Raw genomic sequence first — 25,624 nt, 5'->3', positions numbered from 1 at the left:
AGACAAACTAAAAATACATGTATGCATGCATACAGTCACATATATGTGTATTTGTGCATATATTTACAGTCTCAAATTTCTCCTGGAGGTAAGTAAAATGAGGTGGAGGTTAGTTTATTGGAATTGCAAGTGAGATAATCGTGGGTGATTATATTCTGATCAGCTTTAGTGATCTTTGTCTGAACAGGCTAGAGAAAGACCGAGAAACAGAAACTCTATATTGCTAAGAAAATATAAGTTTTATTGTAAATTGTATACTTTAAAACATTTGAAAAATAAACGAAGTATTTTTTTGTCCTTATTTAAAATTTAAATGTCAATTCTGATCTCAGTGCTTTTAAAAATCTGCATACTTATTCTGTTTTCTGAAATTCCCTTGCAGCAGTTTTATTTCATCCACTTTTCTTAACTCTTCCTCTACAAGTAGGCTCTGACAGTGTCTCTTTTATAGCATTTAAAGTACAGGACAATTAACTCTTTCTCCTTTATAGAGGACTATGTGTATGTAGAGGATAGAAATGTACTTATTTTCATTGTCTTTCACATAATCATTTGGATTTTTTTAATTCATTACATTTAGATATGCTTGAATTAAGAGATATGAGTGGTACTAAGATATTTTACCTAATTCACAATTGCATTTTAATAAAAGGTCATGATAATTATTATTATCAAAATAAATTATTATTTTCTGTATATTTCTCTCAATGCTTTTAGTCAACAGTTCACTACAGAAAATAAGTTCAAAATAAACTTTAAATTTTGAATTAAGTAATTCAAATGCAAATAATGACTAGGGGAAAATGTCCTTTGAGAATAAATGTGTGCATGTGATATTAATGAGACTGATCAAGGAACACATTTTTATTTTATTTTATTTTAAGATTTATTTATTTATTTATGCATGCAGAACTGGGGTGCAAGCCAGAGACACTGGGGGTATGTGTGAGAGGATTCACTTGAGACAGAATGGGGAACAGAACAGGCTGACTGATAAAGTACACTGCTGAGGGGATCAGCGGATGTGTCAGGAGAGGTCTGCCTCACCATGTGGATCACCTCCAAGGTAGCAATGGAACTCATGCTGAATTGGCTTTAGCTTCTTAGTGCTGTGCTTTAACCCACTGTGCCACCAGGGAGGGCTCTACTTTTTATATGAATTTTTAGGAACAGAGGAAATCTATCTTACTAACAGTCTATCCTGAAACTAATACAATTGAACATGAATGGATTATTTCTCTAGTTTTCTTTCTTATTTTTTAAATGTTTATATTTAGAATTTGGTATTGGTTAATATAAAAGTAGGGACAATTTTATAATAACTGCTGAAATAAAAAATTCTGTTAAAAAGTACTGGCTCCTGGGAAGCCAATATTTGTATTAACAGTTGATAATTCACAGTTAAACTCTTTTCTAGAAATGTCCTCAGTGGGAGAAAGCTGATTGTTGAAGTTCATGTTTCTTCCCAGGGGCAACCAGTAGTCAAGCACTGGTGCATGTGAGGGCACAGAATCTTGGCCTTTATGGTCCATTACAGAAAACTTTGAAGGTCATGTTAGTAAGGTTCAAAATTAATGATATGATTGATCAAGACTCTGTTCAATCATTTCACATCTCAACCTCTATTCAATTCATCCTTCATAGATTTTTTTTTTTTCATCACTGAGAACTACTGCATGAAAATCTTGAAGTCTGAAAATATTTTCATAGGGTCAGTCCTAAAGGGATACTATTCACATATATAATCTTAATTTTTGTATGTTTATTTTATAATGGTAAATTAATTGTGAATTTCCACTTAGGGAAAGGGCTCTGCAGACAAAGGCCAAGCCCAGAAGATAATGTATACTATGGAAAACATATGCATTTTAGGCAGAGTGAATCCTGATTCTAAATAACCTAAGGATGATCCTACTTCAATCAATCATGTACAGTGCTATAAAATAATATTTTTTGCTTCATTAAAGTGACAATAAAAATAAAGTGAGGTTGTTGTGGTACTTTTTTTTTTTTTTTAAAGATTTATTTTATTTGTACCTACAGAACTGGGGTACAGGCCAGAGGCTCAGGGGCCGTGAGAGGCTTCACCAGAGACAGAGTGGGAGCAGAACAGGCAGATCGACGAAGTACACTGCTGAGGGGAGCAGCTGGCGGGTCAGGAGAGGTCTGCCACGCCATGTGGTCACCTCCGGGGTAGGCGGGAATTGAACTCATACAGAGGTGGCTTTAGTTTCTCAGTGCAGTGCTTTAACCCGCTGCGCCACCAGGGAGGGCCGAGGTGGTGGTACTTTTAACTGGATTAATGGAAAAAAAAATATACTTGTGACAAACTTGAAAGTTTATATATGCTCTAGAACTTGCGCTGTATTGAGAGTAAGACATTAAAAACTAAGGCATTAAAAAGGGGGTGAAAGAATATAATTTTAGAAACTATTAGAAACTAATTCTGGTAGTTAAGGACAGGGGACTATTTCCGCTCCAGTAAAAAAAAAAAAAAAAATGAAAGAGTTGAGAGGCAGTTGATACAGTAGAAGTAGAAGTAGGAGCAGAAGGAGAATTGTAAAAGAGCCACAGAGGAATGAGGCTACTAGATGTTGTTAGAGATCGGATGTTTAATCTAGGGGGGAGATAGATAATGGGAGCAAAAAAGAGGAGATTTTTCAGAGCTGTTTTCCATATGAGCCAATGCTTATGTTCTTTACTAAGTTGGAATTACACGAGAGGAAGTAAGCTCTAAAGAAGAGAAAATTCAGTTGCAGAGTGGTTGAATTTCAACAATATGTGCTTACAACGAATATAGTGGTATCAGAGGAGAGTGAAGACAGGTATCAAATATACTATTTTGATAATATACTAAAACAGGAAAAATTTTGTTTATTTTATTTTAATAAAAAAATAAGTAGTATTACTTAGACTTGGTAAAGTAAAATGTCATTCCCATCATTCTTTTCCCTCGTCCATTCTCTTTTGTGCTGAACTTGAAAAGTCTGAACAGTTGTGTCAATTTTCTGCAGTAAAACAACTCTGGTCTAAGATGAGTTCCCAGAAAAGCTTTGGGAAAACCACATTGGGTTGCCAATAGACATATTCAGTAGCATATATTGTTTCACTTCCAAATGGAAGTTGAGGGTTATTCTCTCTCTACCCACCCACCAGTTGAAAAATATGGGTGATATGTAATTTTTCTATCATTTTATAACTTGGCATAGAAGCTCCCAGAATGTATTTTGAGAAAAAAAAAATTGTCACAAATATCTCACTTTAGGGGTCTATATAAGTGATGGACTACTACATATAGAAACTAATGTTTTTCCCTTGTTTTCTCAACTTCTGAATCCCAGAATATCGTTTTCCTCAATTTATAAAAAGCAAGTCATGCATATAATAATAATGAATTGAGCCAATAACTTAGGCATTTCTAAAAGTATTATCAGAATAAAAACTTACATCCCGGCCTTCCCTGAACACAGAACTGAAAAGCTTAAGCCACTTCTGCATGAGTTTGATTCCCGCCTGCCCCTCCTGAAGGAGATCCACACGGCATGGCAAGACCTCTCCTGAACCGCCCTCTGCCCCCCTCAGCAGTGTACTTCGTGGATCTGCCTGTTCTGCTCCCGGCTCTGTCTCTGGTGAATCCTCTTACCCTCCGCATCTCTGGCCTGTACCCCAGTTCTGTTCTGTATGAATAAATAAATAAATCTTAAAAAAAGAAAAACAAAAAACAACTTACATCACTTTATTGGAACAGAAAGTTGTTGAGTCAGGAACATTGTTTCATATCCCCTATCACCTTACTTTTATTAGAAGAACCAAAACAATAATCAAGTCAGCTAATTGGATATAGCTATAACATAAATAGTTTGTGGAAAAATAGTAATAATAACCAAAATGAATCAGTGTTGCCATATTAGAAGCACTTTATCTAAAATAGAACAGATATCCAGAAATTACATTTTTCGATCAACTCTGATTTAAATTTTGTTAGTTGTGATACATTGATAATATGGTTTTTTATTTTATTTTTTAATAATATAATTGTTTATTTTGCATCATTTTGTGCATTTTCTATCTCAGCTGTAATTCCCTGTCTTTCCATCACCAATCACCTATATGCCATCACCAAAATCCAGTGCATTTCCCTCCCCCCACTGTTTTTGATCCCACTCCCCACTATACCCCCATAAATTCCATAAATTGTCTCTCTCTCTCTTTTTTTTTTTTTGGTTGCTGAGTAATATTCCTTTGTGTATATGTACCTCATCTTTTTAATCCAGTCATCCACTTTTGGGCATTTGGGCTGTTTCCACGTCTTTACAATTATAAATAGTGCAGCAATGAACATGGCAGCGCAGGTATCTTTCTGAATCAGTGTTTTTGTGTCTTTTGGGTAGATTGCTAGGAGTGGGGTTGCTGGGTCATATGGAAACTCCATGATAAGCAATTTGAGGAAACTCCAAACAGTTTTCCATAGTGGTTGTACGAGTTTGTATTTCCACCAGCAGTACAGGAGAGTTTCTTTTTCTCCACACCCTCACCAACATTTGTTGTTTCTGGTTGTTTGAAGATGTGCCATTTTCACTGGGGTGAGGTGGTATCTCATTGTTGTTTTAATTTGCATCTCCCTTATTACAAGTGATGTTGAACATTTTTTTCATATGCTTGTTGGCCATCTGCATTTCTTCTTTGGAAAACTGTCTTTTTAGCTTTTCTGCCCATTTTGTTATGGGGTTATTTATTTTTGTTGTGTTTCATCAGTTCTCCATATATCTTTGTGATAAATCCTTTATTACTAGTTTTGTATGAGAAAGATTTTTCACAATCAGTGGGATGTCTGTCTTCTATAATGTCTCTTTTGCTGTACAGAAGCACTTTAAATTGATGTAATCCCATCTATTTATCCTTGTCTTCACTATCATTGTATTAGGTGCTCTATCATTAAAGATGTCACTGAAGTGTATGTCATGTAGTGTTTGGCCCATTGCTGAACAAACTTTCTTTGCTCCATTGTATCTTCTTTGCTCCTTTGTCAAAGATTAGCTGTCCAAAAACCTGTGGGTTCATATGTGGGATTTTTATCCAAAACCACTGGTCTAGATGTCTGTTCTTGTTCCAGTACCATGCAGTTTTGATTATTATGGCTTTGTAGTATAGTTTGAAGCTTGGGATTACAATGCCTACATTCTTCTTTTTCATCATGAGAGTTTTGGCTATCTGGGGTCTTTTGTTGTTCCATACTAATCTCATCAATATTTTTTTCTATTTTTTGAAGAGTGCCATAGAGACTTTTATTGGGATGGTGCTAAATCTGTACATTGTTTTTGGCAAGATGGCTATTTTGATGATGTTAATTCTCCCAATCCATGAGCAGGGAATTTCTAGTTCCTGGTGTCTCTCTGATTTCTTTTTACAGTTTTTTTTTTTTTTTTAATTTTCTTTGTTTAGGTCTTTTATCTCTTTTATTAGGTTGACTCACAGATACTTGATTCTTTTTGTTTTAATTGAAAAGGGGATGCTTATTTTTAATTTCTGCTTCTTCTGATTGTTTGTGTATAGGAAAGCATGAATTTTGTGTGTTGATTTTATAGCCTGCTACCTTGCTAAACTGGTTGATGGTTTTGATTAATTTCTCTGTGGAATTTTGAGAATTTTCCATGTAAATTAGTATGTTGTCTGCAAATAAGGACAGTTTTACTTATCTCCTTATTTGGATTCCTTGTATGTCTTTTTCCTGTCTTATTGCTCTGTCTAGAAATTCCAATATTATTTTGAAGTGCAGTGGTGAGGTGGACACACTTGTTCCTGGCCTCAGGGGAAAGGCTTTCAGCTTTTCCGCGTTGGCTGTGAGTTTGTCAAATTTGGCTTGTATCATGTTGAGGTAAGGTTCCTTATATTCCGAGGATTTGGAGGGCCTTAAACATAAATGGGTGTTGAACTTTGTCGAAAGCCTTTTCTGCATCTATTGATATGATTATGTTGTTTTTATTCTTCTGTCAGTTGATGGGATAACTATAACTCTGATATTTCCTTTTCTAATGGTATCAGATATCTCTTGAAGTGTTTCTTCATTCCTTTTCCTTTTTTATTTCTCTTTCTTTCTCTGTTTTAATTCTCTTTATTTCTGAGACTTCAAGGGTACTGATTTGTTCTTCCATTTCATCTAGTCTTTTTTCATTACTTTCCCAGCATTTTTTATCTTCTCTAGTGACCTTTTTTATGGCCTGCATTTCTTACTTTCCTTTTTTAATTCTCATTTTCTTTCTTAAAATTGTTCATTGCTTGTTTCATATCTTTTTTTTTTTCATTTTCACTTCTCTCATTAACTTCCTTGTTTGCATTCTTCAACTCCTTGATGGCTTGCCTCATATCATTTTTTTTTCCTTCTCATCTTCTTTTTGTTTATTTATCATGATGATTCTGAATTCTCTATCTGGTAGGCTAAAGCAGTTCTTCTATTTCTTTTGGTGCTTTCTCTAGTGATTGATCTTTTTGTGGTGAATTTTCCCTGCAGACTCCTATTTTTCCAGCCCCCACTGTGTGGAATTGTGTCTGTCATCTTACTCTTAACCAGTAGCAGTCAGAGGTATGTTGTGGTGTTCAGCTTCTTCCAGTAACACATTGAGTCCTTGTCTCTGGAAGTTGCCTGCTGCTTTTGTAGTCTCTAATGTATCAGGTTCCTTCTATGCTTAGATGTGTCCGTGGGGAGTAGGGCACATTAGATGTGTTGTAGGTCTTCCTATAGCTGGGCCTGTGATTGAGTTGGTTATTTTTTTTTTAAATTTTATTTTTTTTCTAGTTTCTGAGTACTGTGAATCTTTCTTGCTCACAAGTCTTCAGGCTTCTGTGAGTTGAGTTGCAAGCCTCCTTTTAAGGCACTTCCTAGTGCCTAGTCATCAGGACAGTCTGGGTCGTAGCACCTGGGTGTCTGGGGAATCCTGGACCTAGGCTGCAACCTTTCCCTGCTGTTTGGGTTCCACTCACCCACCTGCTTTGTCTCTCCTTATCTTCGGGCAGGCCGAAGGGCAAAGGGAAGCAAGTCTCCTTCTAGTGACTGGGCACCTGGGAAAGCTCCCTAGTCCTAGCACCTTAGTAATCTGGGACCCAGCTTCACCATTTCCCTACACTCACCCAGCTGAGATGTCTCTTCTTATATCTAGGGCAGGCTGAGGGGAGAAGAGAAGCAAGTCTCCTTGCACCTGGGCTCTCCTGGGTCAGATTGGAGTTCCCCTATTGGAACTCCCCAAACACTGATTCTCCCTTAGTTATCTTCCCTCTAGTGAGTCCAGGGTGTTCTCATTTTTGGCTGAAAGTCGCAGCATGTAAGTTCACTGACCGTTTTCCTTCGTAATTTCCTATGTGAGTTTTTACATAGTGAATTTGGCATCGTCACACTGCTGCCATCTTGCTGGAACCATGGTTTTCATTTTTTAAATAAAATTAGGTTCAGTGAAAACTGTAATATGTTGTGAAAATCATGGAACAGTTAGAGAGTTATCACGGTTAATAAGAGTTAGATGTTTTAAATACAATTATATAAATGTAGCCTGAATGACATTGTTAGGGGGAAAGGGTGTCCTGAACAAACTCTATAGATACAGGCTTTGGACTCCACCCCCACTCCAGATACTAAAACTAGACATTCCAGCAATATCAAAGGGAGGAATGCTAGGAACTGAGGGTGGAATTAAACAGTCATTTTGTTTTTTTTGGACATAAAACCAGACATGTTTGGCTGAGGATCTCTCTTTCTCAGCCTCATAGCTGGTGGCTGGTAGCTTGATCAGCTGTCAATATACTACTGGGGCTCCAGGTCAGCAGAAAGAAAACTGATAGGACACATTAGTTAACTTGTATCTCTTTCTCTCTTTCCCTAGGTGTTTTATTTTCTTTTTCCCTTGTAAATAAATCCATTATTGACCTTTTTCTATGTGTGTCTGCAGCACAGTTGAATCTTAAGCACACAGGTGAGGATCCAAGACAGGCAACCCAGTTCACATTGGGTTGACCTGTAACAACCTTAGTTATGGATTGATGCCATCTATTCACCTGAGGATTTTTTTCTTTTTCTTTTTTTTTTCTTTTTTTTTTTTTGTGGCATGGTGCCCACTTGCAAATGATTCCTGGAGTTGTGTAATACGACATATTCCTACCTGATCCTCCTTCTTAGTTGCCCTTCTGTTCCCAGAAATATTTATGCAGAGTTAGAACAAACTGAGAATAGCATCAAAAGAGAAAATTCTTTTGCAATTATTCATTATCTTAGTCTCTCTAGAATTCATTTTTCTACAGAAGAACTTAAGTCCCTCTGGATCAAATGTCAAAAAGAAGAAACATTTCTACCTACAGAACACAGAAGTATGACTTTATTTTTAGATGAAGAAACATGAAATAATTTCATTCACCCTCTTTGAAAAGACTTCATAGCTTTCAGCTTTGGTCTACTATAGCCATTTCATTAAAAGTAATGGGGTTTATTTTTATTTTTGGTATCTAGAAAAATTAAAGCCAAAGTATTAAAAGTGACTTATTTCAAGAGTGAATGTTGAATCCCATCATTGGAACTTGAATTATGTGGGGAATCAGTTCATCTTTTGGTCTTCTGGACCCTCGTACCTGATATCTAACCAAAGGGAAATAAGTTAATTGTTAGACATATGGAGCATACATGATGATAAATACAGGACTACAAATCCTGTTGGTTTCCAGTATTTGAGATATCACAGCAGTTATAAAGTAGAGAATTGGCTTATGAATTACATGAAAAGGGTTATCACAGATAACTTCATCCTAGCAGTACAGCAGTAAATACTAAATAGTGGATTGAAACTGGAAAGTTAGACACCTGATTAAAAGTTAAGTAACTTCGACATTTTGGAAAAAGTCGTATGTCATCTTAATTTTACATAAACATGGAAGTGATTCTATGTAAATACACAGGGAATAGTACAGGGAGGTATCATAGGAGGGACACCCAGAAAGCAATGCATTCCACACAATTTATTTTATATTAAAATTATAGATAGCACTTCTTACTTGGAAAAATGCATTGATCAGCATGCATTTTTGTTTATTAATCCTTTAATAATACTCTTAATTTTGAGTAAACAAAATTATAGTTTTAATTCAAGCTCACATGAATCAAAATTTGCCTGTTATTAACCTCAAAGGTGATTAGAGACACAACATAAGGGCAGGTCTAGTAAGTCAAGGGCAGGCCTTATGTTCTCCTTCCTCTTAGGATTTGTCCTCCCTGTCCAAGAGTAAACCTAGTTTACAAACAAGAGGTTATCCCCCACATGTTGGGGGATATTTATTTATATCTTGTTATGCTGTAGTTTATGTCATGCTGTCAATAGAGCCATGGTGTGTAAATTATAGGTTGTAGGTTTATGAACTACAATAAAGTGTAAACCATTGCCATCCTGTAAAGATGGAGCAATAACTTGGTATTAGTGTCATCATTTTATTCATCCAGGAGTATGGAAAATTGCTTAGAATGATTTTAAACTGATGTCCTCTTTTTTTTTTTTTTTCCTTTTTTTTTCTTCCCAGAGCACATCCCACTGTATTGGAATGGATGCATCACAGGTGGATTAACTGCTTCTTCCACATGTCTTCTTTCTATTTACTGGAAGCCAAATACAGCAATCATGTGTATACATGCCTCTTCCTTATATTCATCCTATTGCAACTTCATGTGAACTAATAAGCTGATACTTGTGAAATAATGGTAAAAAAAATCATTGATGATCTCAGGAACAGGGACCTTGCTGCTTGTTCTGACCTAGTATATTATAGTAGAGATATTTTTGAGTTTTTTTGAGGATTAAATAAAATAAGCATAGTGTAATTAAATATTTTTGCATCATATTATATTGTTAAACTGAGATTTTGCTAGTTCTGTGTATTTAAAAATGATTAGGGGAATTGTAAGTGACAGTTTGTGAAAACTAAAACTGTAGAAGTACATAAACAAGCAATCGATCAGAAGAAGCAGAAATAATCAAAAATCTACTTTTCAATTAAAACAAAAAGAAACAGATATCTGGGAATCAACCTAACAAAAGAGGTAAAAGACCTATACAAAGAAAATCACAAAACACTGTGAAAAGAAATAGAAGACACTATGAAATGGAAAGACATCCCCTGTTCATGGATTGGGAGAATTAACATCATCAAACTGGCCATCCTATCAAAAGTGATATACAGATTTAACACCATCCCAATAAAAGTCTCAGTAACATTCTTCAAAGAAATAGAAAAAAAATATTAAAAAAATAGAAAAATATATTGATGAGATTCACATAAAACCACAAAAGACCTCTAATAGTCCAAACTCTCATGACTAAGAAGAAAGAAAATGGAAGCATTACACTCCCAACCTTCAAGCTATACTACAAAGACACAACAATCAAAATAGCATTATCACTGGGACCAGAACAGACACACAGACCAGTAGAGTCAAATAAAAAACCCAGATCTAAACCCACAGGTTTGTGGACAGCTAATCTTTGACAAAAGAGCAAAGGAGGTACCATGGAACAAGAAAAGTTTGTTCAAAAAATGGTGCTGGGAAAACTGGGAAGCTACATGCAAAAAAGTGAAACTAGATCACTACCTCACACCATACACAAAAATCAACCCTAAATGGATTAAAGACTTAGACCTAGATTTAAGAATGGAAACCATAAAATACTTGGAATCAAAGGTGGGGAAAACACTATAGACATACACTTCAGTAACATCTTTGAAGATGCAACAATAGTGAAAGGAAGGATACGTATATAGGACTACATCAAGTTAAAGAGCTTCTATACAGCAAAAGAGACATTACAAAAGATAAACAGACATCCCACTGATTGTGAAAAATTTTTCTCACACAAAACTAGTGATAAAGTATTGATCACAAAAATATATGGAGAACTGATGAAACACAACAAAAATAAACAACCCCATCAAAAAAAAAAATGGGCAGAAGAGCAAAAAACCCACATCTTCAAAGAGGAAATGCAGATGATCAACAAGCATATGAAAAAATGTTCAACATCACTTGTAATCACTTGTAATAAGGGAGATACAAATTAAAACTACAAGGAGATACCACCTCACAAGGGTGAGAATGGCACATCTTAACACAACCAGCAATAACAAATGTTGGTGAGGATGTGGAGAAAAATAAACTAATGGTGATTGCAAATTAGTGGGAATGCAAACTCGTACAACTATGGAAAACTGTTTGGAGTTTCCTAAACCTGCTTAACATGGAGCTTCCATATGACCCAGCAATCCCATACCTAGGTATCTACCCAAAAGACACAAAAAAACACAGATTCAAAAAGATACCTGCACCACCATGTTTATTGCTGCTTTATTTACAATTGGAAAGACATTGAAACAACCCAAATGCCCCAAAGTAGATGACTGGATTAAAAAGATGTGGTACATATACGCAATGGAATATTACTCAGAAACCAAAAAAGAAAAACATGTGTTTGCAGTGACATGGATGGAGCTGTGGAGCTGGAGAAGATCATGCTTAGTGAAATAAGCCTGAAAAAAAGGAAAAATACCAGCTTCACTCATAGTAGGAATATAACAGACCAGGCAAGATAGTAATATTAATGAACAGCTATATACTAGAGATATTCTATAGGGGTAGAGTGGGGAATGGGATCAAAAACAGTGAGGGAGGGAAATGCACTGGATTATGGTGATGGCACATGGGTGATTTGCTGATGGGAAGCCCACAGGGATTACAACTGAGATGGAAAATTGCACAAATTGATGTAAAAATAAACTATTATACTATTTTAAAAATGTTGAAGTACTGTATTTTGTGCATATACAAGGTCACTGATTTTTCAGAAGTGTGCATGAAATGAAAATTTACATTTTCTATAATAGAAAAATGATTATAGTTTTTTTGTACATTATTTATTGTTGATCATAAAGCACTTAAACAGGTATAAGCATATAAAAGAAGATACACATTAATTCCATTCCCATAGATGAAATATACAGTACATTTTGCTAGTCTACTTTCTTGAATATGCAGAAATGCACACTCACATTCTCTGTGTTCAACTTAAAAACCTATATTAAATATCATGGAAATCACAGTTCCTGTAGACAAAAAGTTTTATCACAGTTCCTGTTTTAAAAAGTTAAGTTTCAAGTCCTTCCTTCACCAAAGTTTTATAACATAATGAATCAATGCTTCAATCCTATGGCTTCTTTAGGACAGGAAGATTTTAGTTTCAGCCCTTAATCACACCAAAATAAACTAAGCTTGGGTTAGAGAGGAGAGAGAAAACAAGAAGGCTTCTTTCAGTGAGCAAGTCAGCAAGGCATGTTTGTGCTGGCAATCCAGTTTCTTTCTTCACAAATTAACTGAGATTGGGAGAGAAGGGAGGGTATTGATTCTTGCTGATAAGCTGTCCTACAGCAGCTTGTGATTCAATTATAAAGTTTCCTTTTTTTTTTTTTAATGCATTCATCTTTCTATATGGGACCAGAGGATAATATTTACTTTGGAGACCCTTTGACTAACTAACAATAATCACATTGCTTTCTGCTTGAAGGATAGCACTTGAGACATTAGTTGTCTTTTATTTGATTCCCCCCCCCCCCGTGGTTATTTTTCAAAATAAATCTATCTTCATTGAAGTTTTGAAATTATTTTTTTCTTCTAGTATCATAAGAACATTTCTTAAATTGTTTCCTGATTTTCATGTAGTACAAGAGAAGTTTCCCAGAGGCCTGCCCTGGGGGTGCAGCAGGTTAAAGCACAGCACCACAAAGCTAGCTGCAGCCAGCCGCTTCAGCACAAATTCTATCCCCTGCCAGAGAGATGACCTACATGGCACAGCAGTCCTCTCTGGTCTTGCCCACGGCAACCCTCAGCAATGTATTTCAGTAGATCTGCCTATTCTGCTCCCCAATCTGTCTCTGATGAATCTTCTCACTGCCCCGACACCTGTTGGCCTGTACCCCAGTTCTGTATGCATAAATAAATAAATCATTTAAAAAGAGAGAGAAAGAAGTTTCCCAGACTAGTGGGACTGGCCAGCAAAATTTCATGTGGGTTTTATTGAATCAATGCATTATTCTTTAACAAATCACCTTCATCTCTAGTTAAACTGAATTCTAGGGCAATACCAGCTCAAAAGCTATTTGATTCCTCATCCATGGTTATCATGGGGATTATTTCACAGTGAAATCTGATGAACAGAACCATTCTTAGAAGAGTCAATATTTACTGCAAAATGTTCAGAGAACTTTTACTATTTCCTTAGGTGGATTGATGGCCAGCATAATAAACTGCCGAACGGGATGAATCATGAATCCTGCAATGCTCTTCTAGCTGTGCCGTCTTCTCACTCCTCACTTCCTTTCTTCTTTCTTTCCCCCCCTTTTCCCTTCCTCCCTTCTTTTCTTTTTTTTTTTTCTTTAATTCTAACATTGTTTTACTTCATTCTTTGTATATTAGAAGTGTGGGATCCCCCACTTCATATGGTGTTGACATACCAAAACCACCAACAAGACAACTATAATCTCTCATCATTGTACATTATGCTCCCCCCAGTCAACTTTTTTCTCATCTCTCTCAATCCTTGGTAGCCTCAATTCTATAGTAAACTTTCCAGAGTTATTTTTTTTTTTTTTAAGATTTATTTAGACATAGATTGACTGCTGAGGGGAACAATAAACAAGACAGGAAAGGCCTGCCACCTCATGTGGGTCACCTCCCCCACCAGGGATCAAACTTGTGCTAAAGCAGCAGAGGCTAGCTTTGCAGTGCTGTGCTTTAACCGATAGGGCCACCAGGGAGGGCCATAACAATCTCTGATCACCTATATTGTGTGCAAATATTTTCTCCACTCAGTAGAGTGTCTTTTTGTTTTAGTAAATTTTTTCACTGTGTAGATGCTTTTTCATTTGCTGTCATCCCGATTACTTATATTCTTTTTTGTTTTCTTTCTATTAGAAATAAATCCATGAAGACATTGCTGCATTTTATGTTGTGGAATATTTTGTTTATGTTTTCTTCTCTGTATTTTCCACTTTAAAGTCTTTCATCGAGTTCCTGTATCCATGTTGGCTTAAATTTTGTGTATGCTCTGAGATAGTGTATTAGTCTCATTCATTTGCATGTGGCTATCCAATTTCTAAAAGCTATTTGTCGAAAAGGATTTTCTTGGGGGATCTGCTGGGTGGCCTTGGGGTTGAGTCTCAGGGTTACCCCCACTATGGTCTATATTGATCCCCAGCCAAGGACTGACTCACATATGGCACAGCAGACCTCTCCTGTCTTGCTTGCTGCACCCCTCAGCTATGCATATTGTATATCTGTCTGTTCTGCTCCACACTCTATCCCTGTGAATTCTATCAACCATCCTCTTACCTCTGGCCTAGACCCCAGTTATTCTACACATAAACACATAGATAAATATTAATCATTAATCTATGACAATTGATTGTTGTCATAGATTAATCACCGATATAAGTGTGAAGTTATTTCTGGACTCTCAGTTATGTTCTATTGATTTGTCTATTTTTGTTGCAATACTATACTATTTTGATAATTCTACCTTTGTAAAAAATGTGGAAGTGCTCTACTTTATTGGGATTATTTTCATTCTTTGTGGTCCTTTGTGGTTCCATATAAATTGCAATATTGTTTGATTTATTTCTTTTAAGAATGCCATTGAAATGTCAGTAGCTATTGCATTGAATCTATAATACTTTGGAAGGATGACCATTTGACAAAGTTAAGTCTGCCAGTATAAGCCCAGTGAATATTTTTCCATTTATTCATGTCTCTAAATTGTTTTCTTTTTTGTTTGCTTATATGTACTTATTCATGGGTACAGAAATGGGGTATAAGACAGAGGTGCAGGGGCAGCAAGAGGATTCATCAGAAACACATAGACAAAGTGCACTGCTAAGGGGAGTAAAAGGTGAGACAACGTAAGACAGGAGGGGTCTGTTGCAGCATCTGATCATGTCTGGAGTAGGGATCAAGCTCGCACTGAAGTGGCCGTGGCTTGGCTTAGCTTCACAATGTAGTACTCCAAATTGCTGCACCACAAGGAAGGCCCTCAAAATTGTTTCCTTAACAGGTATTGCAATAAGTATTTTTCATCTCTCAAACGTATCAATCAGAGTTTACCTGCTTTTATTGATATATATATTTTTCTTTTTAGAAAACCATATCTCTATCAGCATGTCATACTTGTTAATATTTCTGTCCAGAACTTGGAAGGTTCTGAAATATTATCTTAGTTGTAAGTGACATGTTAGTCTGAATATGTATGATGGTAGAAGTCATAGCACTCCTGTATCAGAACAAAAGTTTTATTACCCACAATATCAACAGATTGAATGTTAGCACTTTATTATTCTAGATCCTTGGTGTTGACAAGAGGAACAGGTGATAACATGCCTTATTTAATATGTAGGGTAATTCTAAACTTATGGAACACAAATCACTTATGTCAGTATGCATTTTGTTCCAAAAGGTGACATTAATTTTATTATGTTGGTTAGTAAGTATTCATTAGTTTTTCTCAAGCAGGAATGTTATTTCTGTTTCCAAAGGCTGTTCACAATGAGTATCTTTGGAAAAGTAGCCTAGGACAAAAGCTATCCATGTCTCTGCTCACAAGTCATGCAGAAATGCAGCATAATGATGGAAAATCTGTCTCTCAATAGCATTATCGATGCATAAGACATTTTTTCAGGTTAAGCCTTGGGACTATTCCTTTACCCAAAGTGATTGTTAGTATTTAAGTTGGATATAAACCACATGGGTGTCTTGTTAGAAGGCAGATTCTGATTTAGTAAATTGAGTTTGGAACCTAGATTTTGCATTTTTAAAAGATTTATTTATTCATGTATACAAACACTGGGGTACAGTACAGAGGTGTGAGATGGTGAGAGGATTCACCAGAGGTAGTTTGGGGAGCAGAACAGGCAGCTGCCCCGAGGGCAGACAGGCTTATTGGGTTTATTGGGGCTGCAGTCTGGTGATCAACGGTTAGACTTGGCCATACGCTCCAGCTCCTCCTTCTTCTTGATGGAGTAGGAGTTGGAAGAGCCCTTGGCAGCGTTGATGAGCTTGTCAGCCAGGCACTCGGCAATGGTCTTGATGTTCCGGAAGGCGGCCTCCCGGGCCCCTGTGCACAGCAGCCAGATGGCCTGATTCACGCGGCGCAGAGGGGACACATCCACGGCCTGCTGTCTCACAGTCCTGGCTCGCCCAGTGCGGGTTGAGTCTTCCCGGGGGCCACTGTTGATGATGGCATTCACCAGGACCTGCAGGGGGTTCTCGCCCGTGAGCAAGTGGATGATCTCGAAGGCATGCTTGACGATGCGGACAGTCATGAGCTTCTTCCCATTGTTGCAGCCATGCATCAGCATGGAGTTGGTGAGGCACTCCACGATGGGGCACTGTACCTTGTGGAAGCACTTGGCGGCATAGCCGACTGCAGTATGGGTCAAGTACTTGGCGTACTTCTCTTTCACGGCAATGTAGTCCTGCAGCGAAATGTTGATCTGCACGTTGTCGGTGCTCCACTTCCCGAAGAGCTTGATGTCGGGGAGAGAACGAGACAGGAGAGGTCTGCTGTGCCATATGGGTCACCTCCTTGGCTGGGGATCGAACTTGGGCTGCCATGTGGACTGCATCACAGTGCTGAGACTTAATCCTTATGCCACCAGGAGGCCCATATTCTGCCTGTTAAACAAATTTTCAGATCAAATCTATAGGTCAGCACTGAGTTCAGGTTTTAATTAGTCAAATTAGACTTTTTGTCAACAAATGTCACTCTTGTCAAATTTGTACCCATCAAGCTTTTTATTTTATCTTGCTTCAGTTACCACTTTTAGCATCCACTTACACAAATATTCTCTGTACCATTACCCACACATACTCCTTTTTTATATTTTCTAAATAGATAATCTTGTCTTAGTTTAACCTATTAACTTCTGTAGCTGGGCTAGTCATGAATCTGATTTTTATTATAGATCTAACGACAATTACTCAACTATCCTAATTATAAGCAATGAAATAATTTTATTTCAGAATATTCTAGTTTATTCAAAGTGAGAGTGGTTTGTTATACATTAGCTAAACTTCTAAATGAATTGTGGTTTCCAAATGTTCAGTCTTGTCTATGAATTCCTGAATTATGAGTGCCTAAATATATCTATCCATGCATCAACAGCTTATTTACTCTTTTCTAGTGCCTGACTGGATTGAACTTTTAGGTGACACTGAAACTCTAACCATTATTACCATATCTTAGTCTTGTCTGTTACCCAGCTATAAAAATACTGCACTAGAAAGCTCCCAGAGAAATTTCTGCTTTCTCTTTAGTGATTTGTTTATTTATTTTGGGTTTTAAACATTCTTTCTTTTTTTTTTTCAGTGTGGGCTTTCTCCCCTCAGGTGTGGTCAATACTGTTGTCCTACCACCAAAGTGCCCACAGACCTCTCTACTTCTCTGCCAAGCTCTCTCCTGCCAACACACATTCTCCACTCTTTCCTTTCCCTCCCCAACAACCCTCCTGAGGGTCTCAGATATGAGATCTGTTTCTAAGGGTCAGTATTCCATCTGTCTTTCTATGATCCCTTGTTTTGTTTCTCTAGATTCTTCTTTGTCCACTTGAATTTCCCACTGAAGAGTGTAACATTTTAATTTTTCTTTATGTTTTATAATTCCCTGGAACTTCAAAATTTAGACTTTTTTTTTTGTGTGTGTGTGGTCAACATGCTATAATTACTATAAGTCTGTGACACAACTATCTGGTATCTTTTTGCCTTCAACTTGTGTTTCAACTAAGTATTGTGCAATTATTGTGTGTTTTCAAAAATGTATATTTTGAAGTTCTAACTCCCAATATGATTTGGTGGGACGTAGGTCCTGTGAAGATGTGGTAAAGTTTGTATGGTGTACAAACTCTAATTTGGTAATGCTGATGCTCTTATAAGAAGAGGTAAGACACCAGACTCTTTTTTTTTTTTTTTTCACACCTGTGCTTACCAAAGAATGGCCACATGAGCACTCATTGAGAAAGTGACTGTATCCGACCCAGAAAAAAGCTTTCACCTGAAATCATTCATACTGGTACACTCTATGAATTTTCAGCTTCTATAACTATGAAAAGAAGCTTCCATTGTTTAAATATTTCCAGCCTGTGGCATTTTGTTATGGTAGCTAAGTAGACTGTGCTATCAAGCAACCCCCAGTGATAGTTTACATTATTGTCATATTACTCTTTGCCATAGATTATCTATTACTTAGTTCGTTCTGTCAAAGGAATTATCCCTGCAGTTCTCAAAATATCAGCACATTAATCCCAAACTTTCATTTTGACAATCTTTTTCATGAGGCAACTGCTGGTTCCAATTATTCTATTAGTCAGAAGTAGGAATATATCTGATGTTAATCTCAAATTGGGTAATTTGAATAGTTTAATGAAAGGTCTATTTACTATCACCTGAGCAGAATGCTTTGAACTCATGAGAGAATGGGTGCCATCACTTGGACTGAGGTTCAGAGCAAAGGACATATTTATTGGATTGAGTGGTACAGGTTGCCTATCTGCAACTGAGACTGTAGGTTAATATATATATATATATATATATATATATATATAACCTACAGATTAACATGTGTTACTATATACATATGCATGTGTGTATATATGTGTTATATATATGCATATATGCATGTTCATGTGTGTATGTATGTATGTAGATAGATAGATAGAGAAAAAGGTGGTGCATCAATTGTACCAGAACCCTTATTGTCATTTCAAGTACATTTATTTTAGGTATGAAATTGCTTTTCAGTCTATAGGATTTCTTCCACTATGAACATTAATGAACTTTCCAAGTGACACATCTTTTATGTTGGATCTCAAAGAGCAAAGCTCACATGGATAAAGCATTGATGGGACTTTGTATGATCTCTTTGTTGTCAACGCATATTTTCACTGATTGAAGAACAATGAAAAAAGGACAACAAAGAGAAACTGCATGGAATAGTGTCAATTACTATCTAAATTCTCTTCCAATATCTTCTATCTTGCTGTTTAGCCTGGAAAACAGAACTATATGGCTCTACATGAAAGAGAGAAGGTGCTTATACATCAGATTCTTTCTGTTACATTGTGTTAAACAGACCAACATACAGAAGGTTAAAAGCTGCTATGGATTAAACCTTTTCCTATAGACTTCTCTGCTTCTGGGATTTAGAAAATGTCCCCTCTTATCCAGAAGAAATATTTGCCTCTAACTTTTTACTGGTCATGCATTACTCCATTTTCCTTTATGTCTTTTTATAACCTTGCCACATTTTGGCAAATAGTTCATTCCCTTATCCAATTATCTCCATTATCTAATTTGAGAGTGCCATCTGTTTCTTGTTAGGACTCTGAAGGTACATCCACTGTGCTGTATTGCCTTTCTGGCTCATTTGATTCTCTCAGTAGTCCTTGGAAATAGGTTATTATAACACTTTAAAGGTAAGGGTGCTAAGGTTATAAGAGATTGGTGCATTTCTTTCAGCTTTTTATGAATTGTCCTTTAAACAAGCTGAAATCACATCATTTGCACAGATTTCAATCTGTCTTTTTCTCATATAATTTTCTCTTTTCTCATGTCATGAAGTGTTATTCATAAATATAATGTCAAGGGCTACATGACAATCCATTTTGTGGAGGTGACATAATTTTCCAAATTGACTTTTCTATGTCAAAGAGTAGGATCAGTTTATGTTTTTTTATTTTTTTTGACTACACTGAGTAGAATTGTTGTAAGCATTTTTTTTTAGGGTAACAGTATGTAATATTGTTTAATCAGTCATTCATAGTCATATATATTTGATATATACTTGATGCATATGTTCTATTTGAAATAGCTAAAATCAATAAATAAACATGCAAATGCTCTGTTGAACAAAGAGCTTTTATTCCTCTCTTGTAAGCTAGCTACAGTTTCTACCCCATAAGCCTGTTAAAGTACAAGAATAATATATATATATTTAAATATTTATTTATTCATGCATACAGAACTAGGGTACAAGCCAGAGGTGCAGAGGCGGTGAGAGGCTTCACCAGAGACACTGGCTTCACCAGTGGGGAGCAGGACAGGCAGATCGACCAAGTATAATGCTGAGGTGGGCAGGTCAGGAGAGGTCTGCCACACCATGTGGATTACCTCAGGGGCTAGGATTGAACTCACACTGAAGTGGCTACCATGTAGTGCTGTGTCTTAACCCGTCACGCCACCAGAGAGGGCCAAGAATAGTATTATTTTTAGGCAATAAGTTCACTTTTAGAGTAAATTACTGTTAGAACTAATTTTTACTTATTATTTTGTAATAAACAAAACAGTGATGATGGTAATGCTTTATACTTGGAGTAAAATTGTAGAGTTTATAAAGCAAAGCTTATATACTTGTTTTAATTTTTTTTTTGGATATTAAATTGAACATGTAGAAAACTGAAAGTAAAATGTTTAAACTTTGATGTCAATTTGGTCATCTAAATTTTGCCACAGAATGTGAAAATTCTAACAATTTCAGAGAGATTCTGATGAACACTAGCATACCATAGATTGCATTTTCCATAAATGAGAGTCAACTATCTAAGGTTGGAATCTGCACACACAGACCCTGCTATTTACCAGCTGTGCAAAAGATGTGATTTTTCCCAACTTCTGACTTTTCATCTATACATGGGTCTAAAAATATCTTCTTGACAGAGCTGTTGTCAAAATGAAATGAATTTTTTTTTGAAAGTTATTTGTAAAGTGTTGGTAAGTCCTAAGTGCTAGAGACTGACATACTTGATATAGCAAGGGTATCTATTCTTGGAATATATTATTAGGCTGTTTGCTCCTTTTCACTGGTCATTTTGAACTCCAGAAGGAAGGGGAAAACATGTTCTGGCTGTATTGCATAATTATCCCTGAAAGAAATGTGATATAGAATATTATCTCTGCTTATTCTTTCTGGTCTAGATGCTGCTGTTCAACCTTGAATCTTTTAATTGGATTAAGCTGTTGTCTGTTGCTGGGTTTTGAAAGTCTATAGTTACAATTGTTTATTTGTGCTGAAATGGTTTTTACTTGAAAGAGTGAAATTCTATGGGAAGTTATAAAGCTGAGTACTGCTCCTGGAGATCTTTGAAAACATCCATTCTGAGGTCAGAAATTAAAAATTATATGGAGGTATGAATATAAAAGCATGAAATAGAGTTCCATGACCCTCCATCCTTTGTGTTTTCATACATAATAGATGGGTAGAGATAAAGATGTCTTTGCTCAGAGGGAGAAACAAATCAAAAAAGAGTACTGATAGAGCCAGAATCTTAATTTCTCTAACAGAATATTTAGTGAGTGGTAAATAGCAATTTGACAAATTTGAGGCAAGCTTTAGTTTGGTATTTGTCCCCTGGAAACAGACTTTATGGAGAATAACATGAACGTTTACAGTGATGTGTTCCAAGTGGACACTTTTGTTAAGGTAGTAAAGGAGGACATGATTGAGTAAATAGCTCATATGATCCAAGGAAAGCCTCAGAGCTGGATTTGGGATTCAGAATTGGCCTCATTTGATGAAAAAGTGTCATGTCTCAGTTAATGGCAATGGGTCTAGCTGGTAGGGGATACAGTCTTGAGTTAGTTCCTTGCTCCTGCTCAAGGGCAATTTTCAACATTCCCAGTAGACTTTGGGTGAGAGTGAATCAATGTGATGGTGTAGGGAGTGTTTGATCAGTGAGAGGATATTAATAACACATCATAATAGCCCATCTATGGTGCTAATCACCCTCAGCCAATTGTTGTCATGTTTAAAAATGAAATCAATAATGCCATAGCTTCCGATGTTTTAAGACAACCCTACAGTTCAAATTATTGAGTGAATTCTACTTGTTTTAAATCTTTGCTCATATACCAAATGTTAAAGCAACAATGTGATACATATCACTCACAGGTAAGAATACTAAACGTTTGAGAAGAAAATAACAAAGTCTTAAATTATGCTTTGATTTCCTAATTTCTAATGATTCCTGTTAGTTTCTCTGTATCAATAAATGAATATCAATGGAAATAACCATTTTGTTTAAACTGTCTCAGTACTTATAAGGTCTCTGTAGTATTATTGCAAATTATATTTTATTCATTGCATTTTATTTACAGAGCATTCTAATGAAAATACTTAATACTAATGCTATTAATGCTTCCTCAGAGAAGGATCTCCAAAAAAAGGAGACATTTTATCTGGCCTCCTAACTAGCATATCAGTGACAATTTCTCTGGGGATTCAAGAAAATTATAATTAGTTGGGAAAGTAACATTGTAAAGTACATTCTATAATCAGGCACAAATATAATAGCTGTCTCTTTTATGATATTTTACTTAATGCTAGGTACTATCACAAAGTTAGGAAATATTTTTTATTGAACTTCTAATTCTTTATACATAAAATTGTTTAGTTACCCCCTCTTCCTGATGGATAAGTCAGAGTTTCAGGGAACTCACAGATGACTTTGGATAACATTAAATAAGATATTTAGAGGATCCCATTCCCTCAGAATTCTTGTTTCCATTTATTGGAAATGATAAAGCCCCTGGTAAAAGAGGCAGTTATGAGATAATGAATTAATGTTTATGAACATTTAAGATGAGTAGTATTATGTGCCATATTTTTTCTGTGTTCCTTTTCCCTGTCTTTGTTTCCTTTCTTGATTCTGACTTTCCAAAATATGATATATGCCCTTTCTTCCAATAATAATAATAATAATAATAATAATAAATCCTACAATCTTTTTTTGTGCTTTAACCTTTTTTTATTTTCCATTTTGAGGTTGCAAAGCTTCTTGATCTCAAATGCTGTGAGATCACCAGAGGATCACTAAAGTGTGCATTTTGATTAAATGTTTAGGGTGGACTAAATTTTCACACTTCTAAAAGTCTCCTAAGGGATAATGATGCGATTAATCCATAGTACATTTTGAGTAGGAGAAATTCATTTTATGTTTCCTAAAATTCTTACCATTTAGTATGGGTTGGGTGAGTTTTTCTTCCAAAATTCTAATATTGTGTTCCTAATACCCAATGTTGTGATTTTTGAGGACAAAGACTTTGGGATGTAATTAGGTTTTGGTTAGTTCACGAGGATAAACCCTCATAGTGGGACGATGGCCTTATAAAAATAGGACACAGGAGAGATACCTCCTTCATTTGAGGAAGCAGCAAGAAGATGGCCACTGATAAAGAAAGAATCAGGGATCTTTGAGCTCCTTTCTTGGATCTTCCACTCCCCAGAAATGTGGAAAGTAAATGTCTGTGGCTGAATTTACCCAGTCTGTGGAATTCTGTTATAGCAGCTTCCACTGAAGTATCAATTTGCTAAATTACTATCCATTCTTGCCCTTTTTATGTTTGTCCCTCAAACCTTTGTGTCATGCTTTTATTCTACTATTACACTGAATATACCATCATTACTAGCACTTCATTAAGCACTACCAGAGATACTTATTTGTTCTACTCATGACAATAATTAGTATGTTCTAGCTCTTCAAACTCATTTCCTTTTACCCAATTGTGTGGCTTGTGTGCCTTGTCATCACTCTAGTCATGTTTTTCCTTTATTAGTTTTTGAAGCCACTGCAAATGTCTCCTCTACAATTGTGATGAAAGTAGTTCCCAAAATTTTCCTCCCATGCTCTTCTTTACTTTGCTCAATCAACTCCTTTGTTTTCTCACCTACTCCTAATCCTTTTCTTCTGAATATTCTAAATCCTTGACCTGATGTGAGAGTTTCTCAGAGAGCCTTTGTTTCTGATGACCTTGACATTTTTCAGAATTATTAGTCAGGAATCTTGTAGAATATCTTTCAAAGATTCTACTCTAATTTTTTTTTCTTGTTCAACTAATGGCTTTTTTTTTTCTTTTTTGGTGGGGGAAGTCCATAGGCCTGAAGTGTCCTTCTCATCTTATTGCATCAAAGCTGCATACTGACAGTATCGCTACTGATACTGAACAAAACACTGGTAGTATTTTTCTGATTCTTTACTGTGATAATGCTTTACCCTCCCCTCTTTCCATATTGTACTTTTAGGAAGAATATCACTATGGATACCCTACCCTTAGAGTAGGAAGCTATGTTCCCCCACTTTAAGAATGTGTATATTTATGTATTATTTGTTTATTTTTTTTTATCATCTAAGAGAGTTAAAGTGCCTTTGAGTAAATGAGATGAGAATACATTTCATTAATACCTGACTTACATTAGAGGCATATCAAACTTAGAGAAGTATCTCATGTTATTAAAGTTCTGCTATAGCAGAAGTGAAAATTAAGGACTAAGCTATCCTGCTGTGATAGTGATATGAATTACCTAAAAGCAATATTATGTTTCACAACTATAGAAGGAAAGTGAAATAAGGATTATCACTGAGGAGCTTTTGGGGACACTTTTACTATCTGTAAGTATCAACTTTAATTACAAATAATATTGCTTATTTTTAAACAGTGAAATTTTGGGTATTTTAAATAAGGAAAAGATCAAGTTTGTAATACCTGTATAGTTTCCTTATGTTTGTATCTTTCAGTAATTGTTGAGTATGTGGTGTCTGCTGGAATTAATACTATACATATTCTAAAAATTCACGTTTCTTCCTCAAAAGGTAGCTAACATAAAATGTGATTCTCTATCAGCTTTTGTAAATTTTCTATATGTTACAGAATTTTAATGCTTGGTTTAATACCTAAAATTCTTGTAGTTCATTTCAGGGAAGATTTGGGGAACCTATTCTAAACTATATTTAACATACAGGTGCATTGATCCTAAAACTTTATTCATGAATTAAGTGTGGGTCAATGGGAGAGGCATAGGCCAAAAGTGATTTGGACTCAATTGTGTTGGTTTCTTTTCAAGGCACCACACCTCCTCTTCAATTTTTTTTCTTTGAATTGCTCATTTTTAAGGGAAAATAGAAATTCCATCAATATAATAAAGCACAAACTATAACATCTGTTTCACAATGTAGCTCATATATTTTTGACAGTCCTAACACATTTCTGCTAATGACAGTCCCCCATTTGATGCCACACTTGTGAATAAGATGAATAGATACAGATTACATATCTATTAAGATACAAAATATCTTAAATCCTTACTTAAATCCTTAAACAGCCATACTTTTTCAGAATTAAAACCAACAAAACAAGGAGTTTACTAGTATGATGGCTTGAATATCACTAAGTTTCTTTTAAAAGGATTGTTATTCTTGGCCTCTACAATTTGTAATTACTTTGTATAAAATACTTAATGGGTCATCACTTTTTTCATAAATAGTTGATGTAGAGTTAATATACATCAAACAAAAATGTTGCTATAAGGAAAACACTTTTATAAACCACCATCATCAACTCAGAGGCATAAGTTATCTCAGTACAGAAGTATGCTTCATGAAACATTGTGATCTATACTTCTATATCCTACTTTTTACATTTTTCCACTTTGGTTTAATCTTTTTGTTTTTTGCTGTTGGAAAATTCAACAAATTAGAATGTAACTGACTCTCTACACACTCACATGCATATATATAT

The 25,624-nt window shown here is 35.7% G+C and overlaps 1 protein-coding gene across 1 annotated transcript; it reads right to left on the bottom strand.

Moving 5' to 3' along the window:
• Positions 1 to 16,008: 16,008 nt before the first annotated feature.
• Positions 16,009 to 18,070, bottom strand: LOC101621069 (40S ribosomal protein S5-like). The gene is made up of 2 exons (XM_004675380.2): positions 18,045 to 18,070; positions 16,009 to 16,624 (listed from the first exon to the last, which is right to left on the bottom strand). Exons 1-2 carry the CDS (start codon positions 18,068 to 18,070, stop codon positions 16,030 to 16,032), a joined length of 621 nt encoding a protein of 206 aa, XP_004675437.1. The 3' UTR covers positions 16,009 to 16,029.
• Between the last annotated feature and the right edge of the window lie 7,554 nt (positions 18,071 to 25,624).

This window comes from Condylura cristata, unplaced genomic scaffold, assembly GCF_000260355.1.
Source record: "Condylura cristata isolate star-nosed mole 26May11 unplaced genomic scaffold, ConCri1.0 scaffold00003, whole genome shotgun sequence".
NCBI lineage: Eukaryota > Metazoa > Chordata > Mammalia > Eulipotyphla > Talpidae > Condylura > Condylura cristata.
The sequence above is the reverse complement of the archived record's forward strand: the minus strand, read 5'-3'. Positions and strand labels throughout refer to the sequence as shown.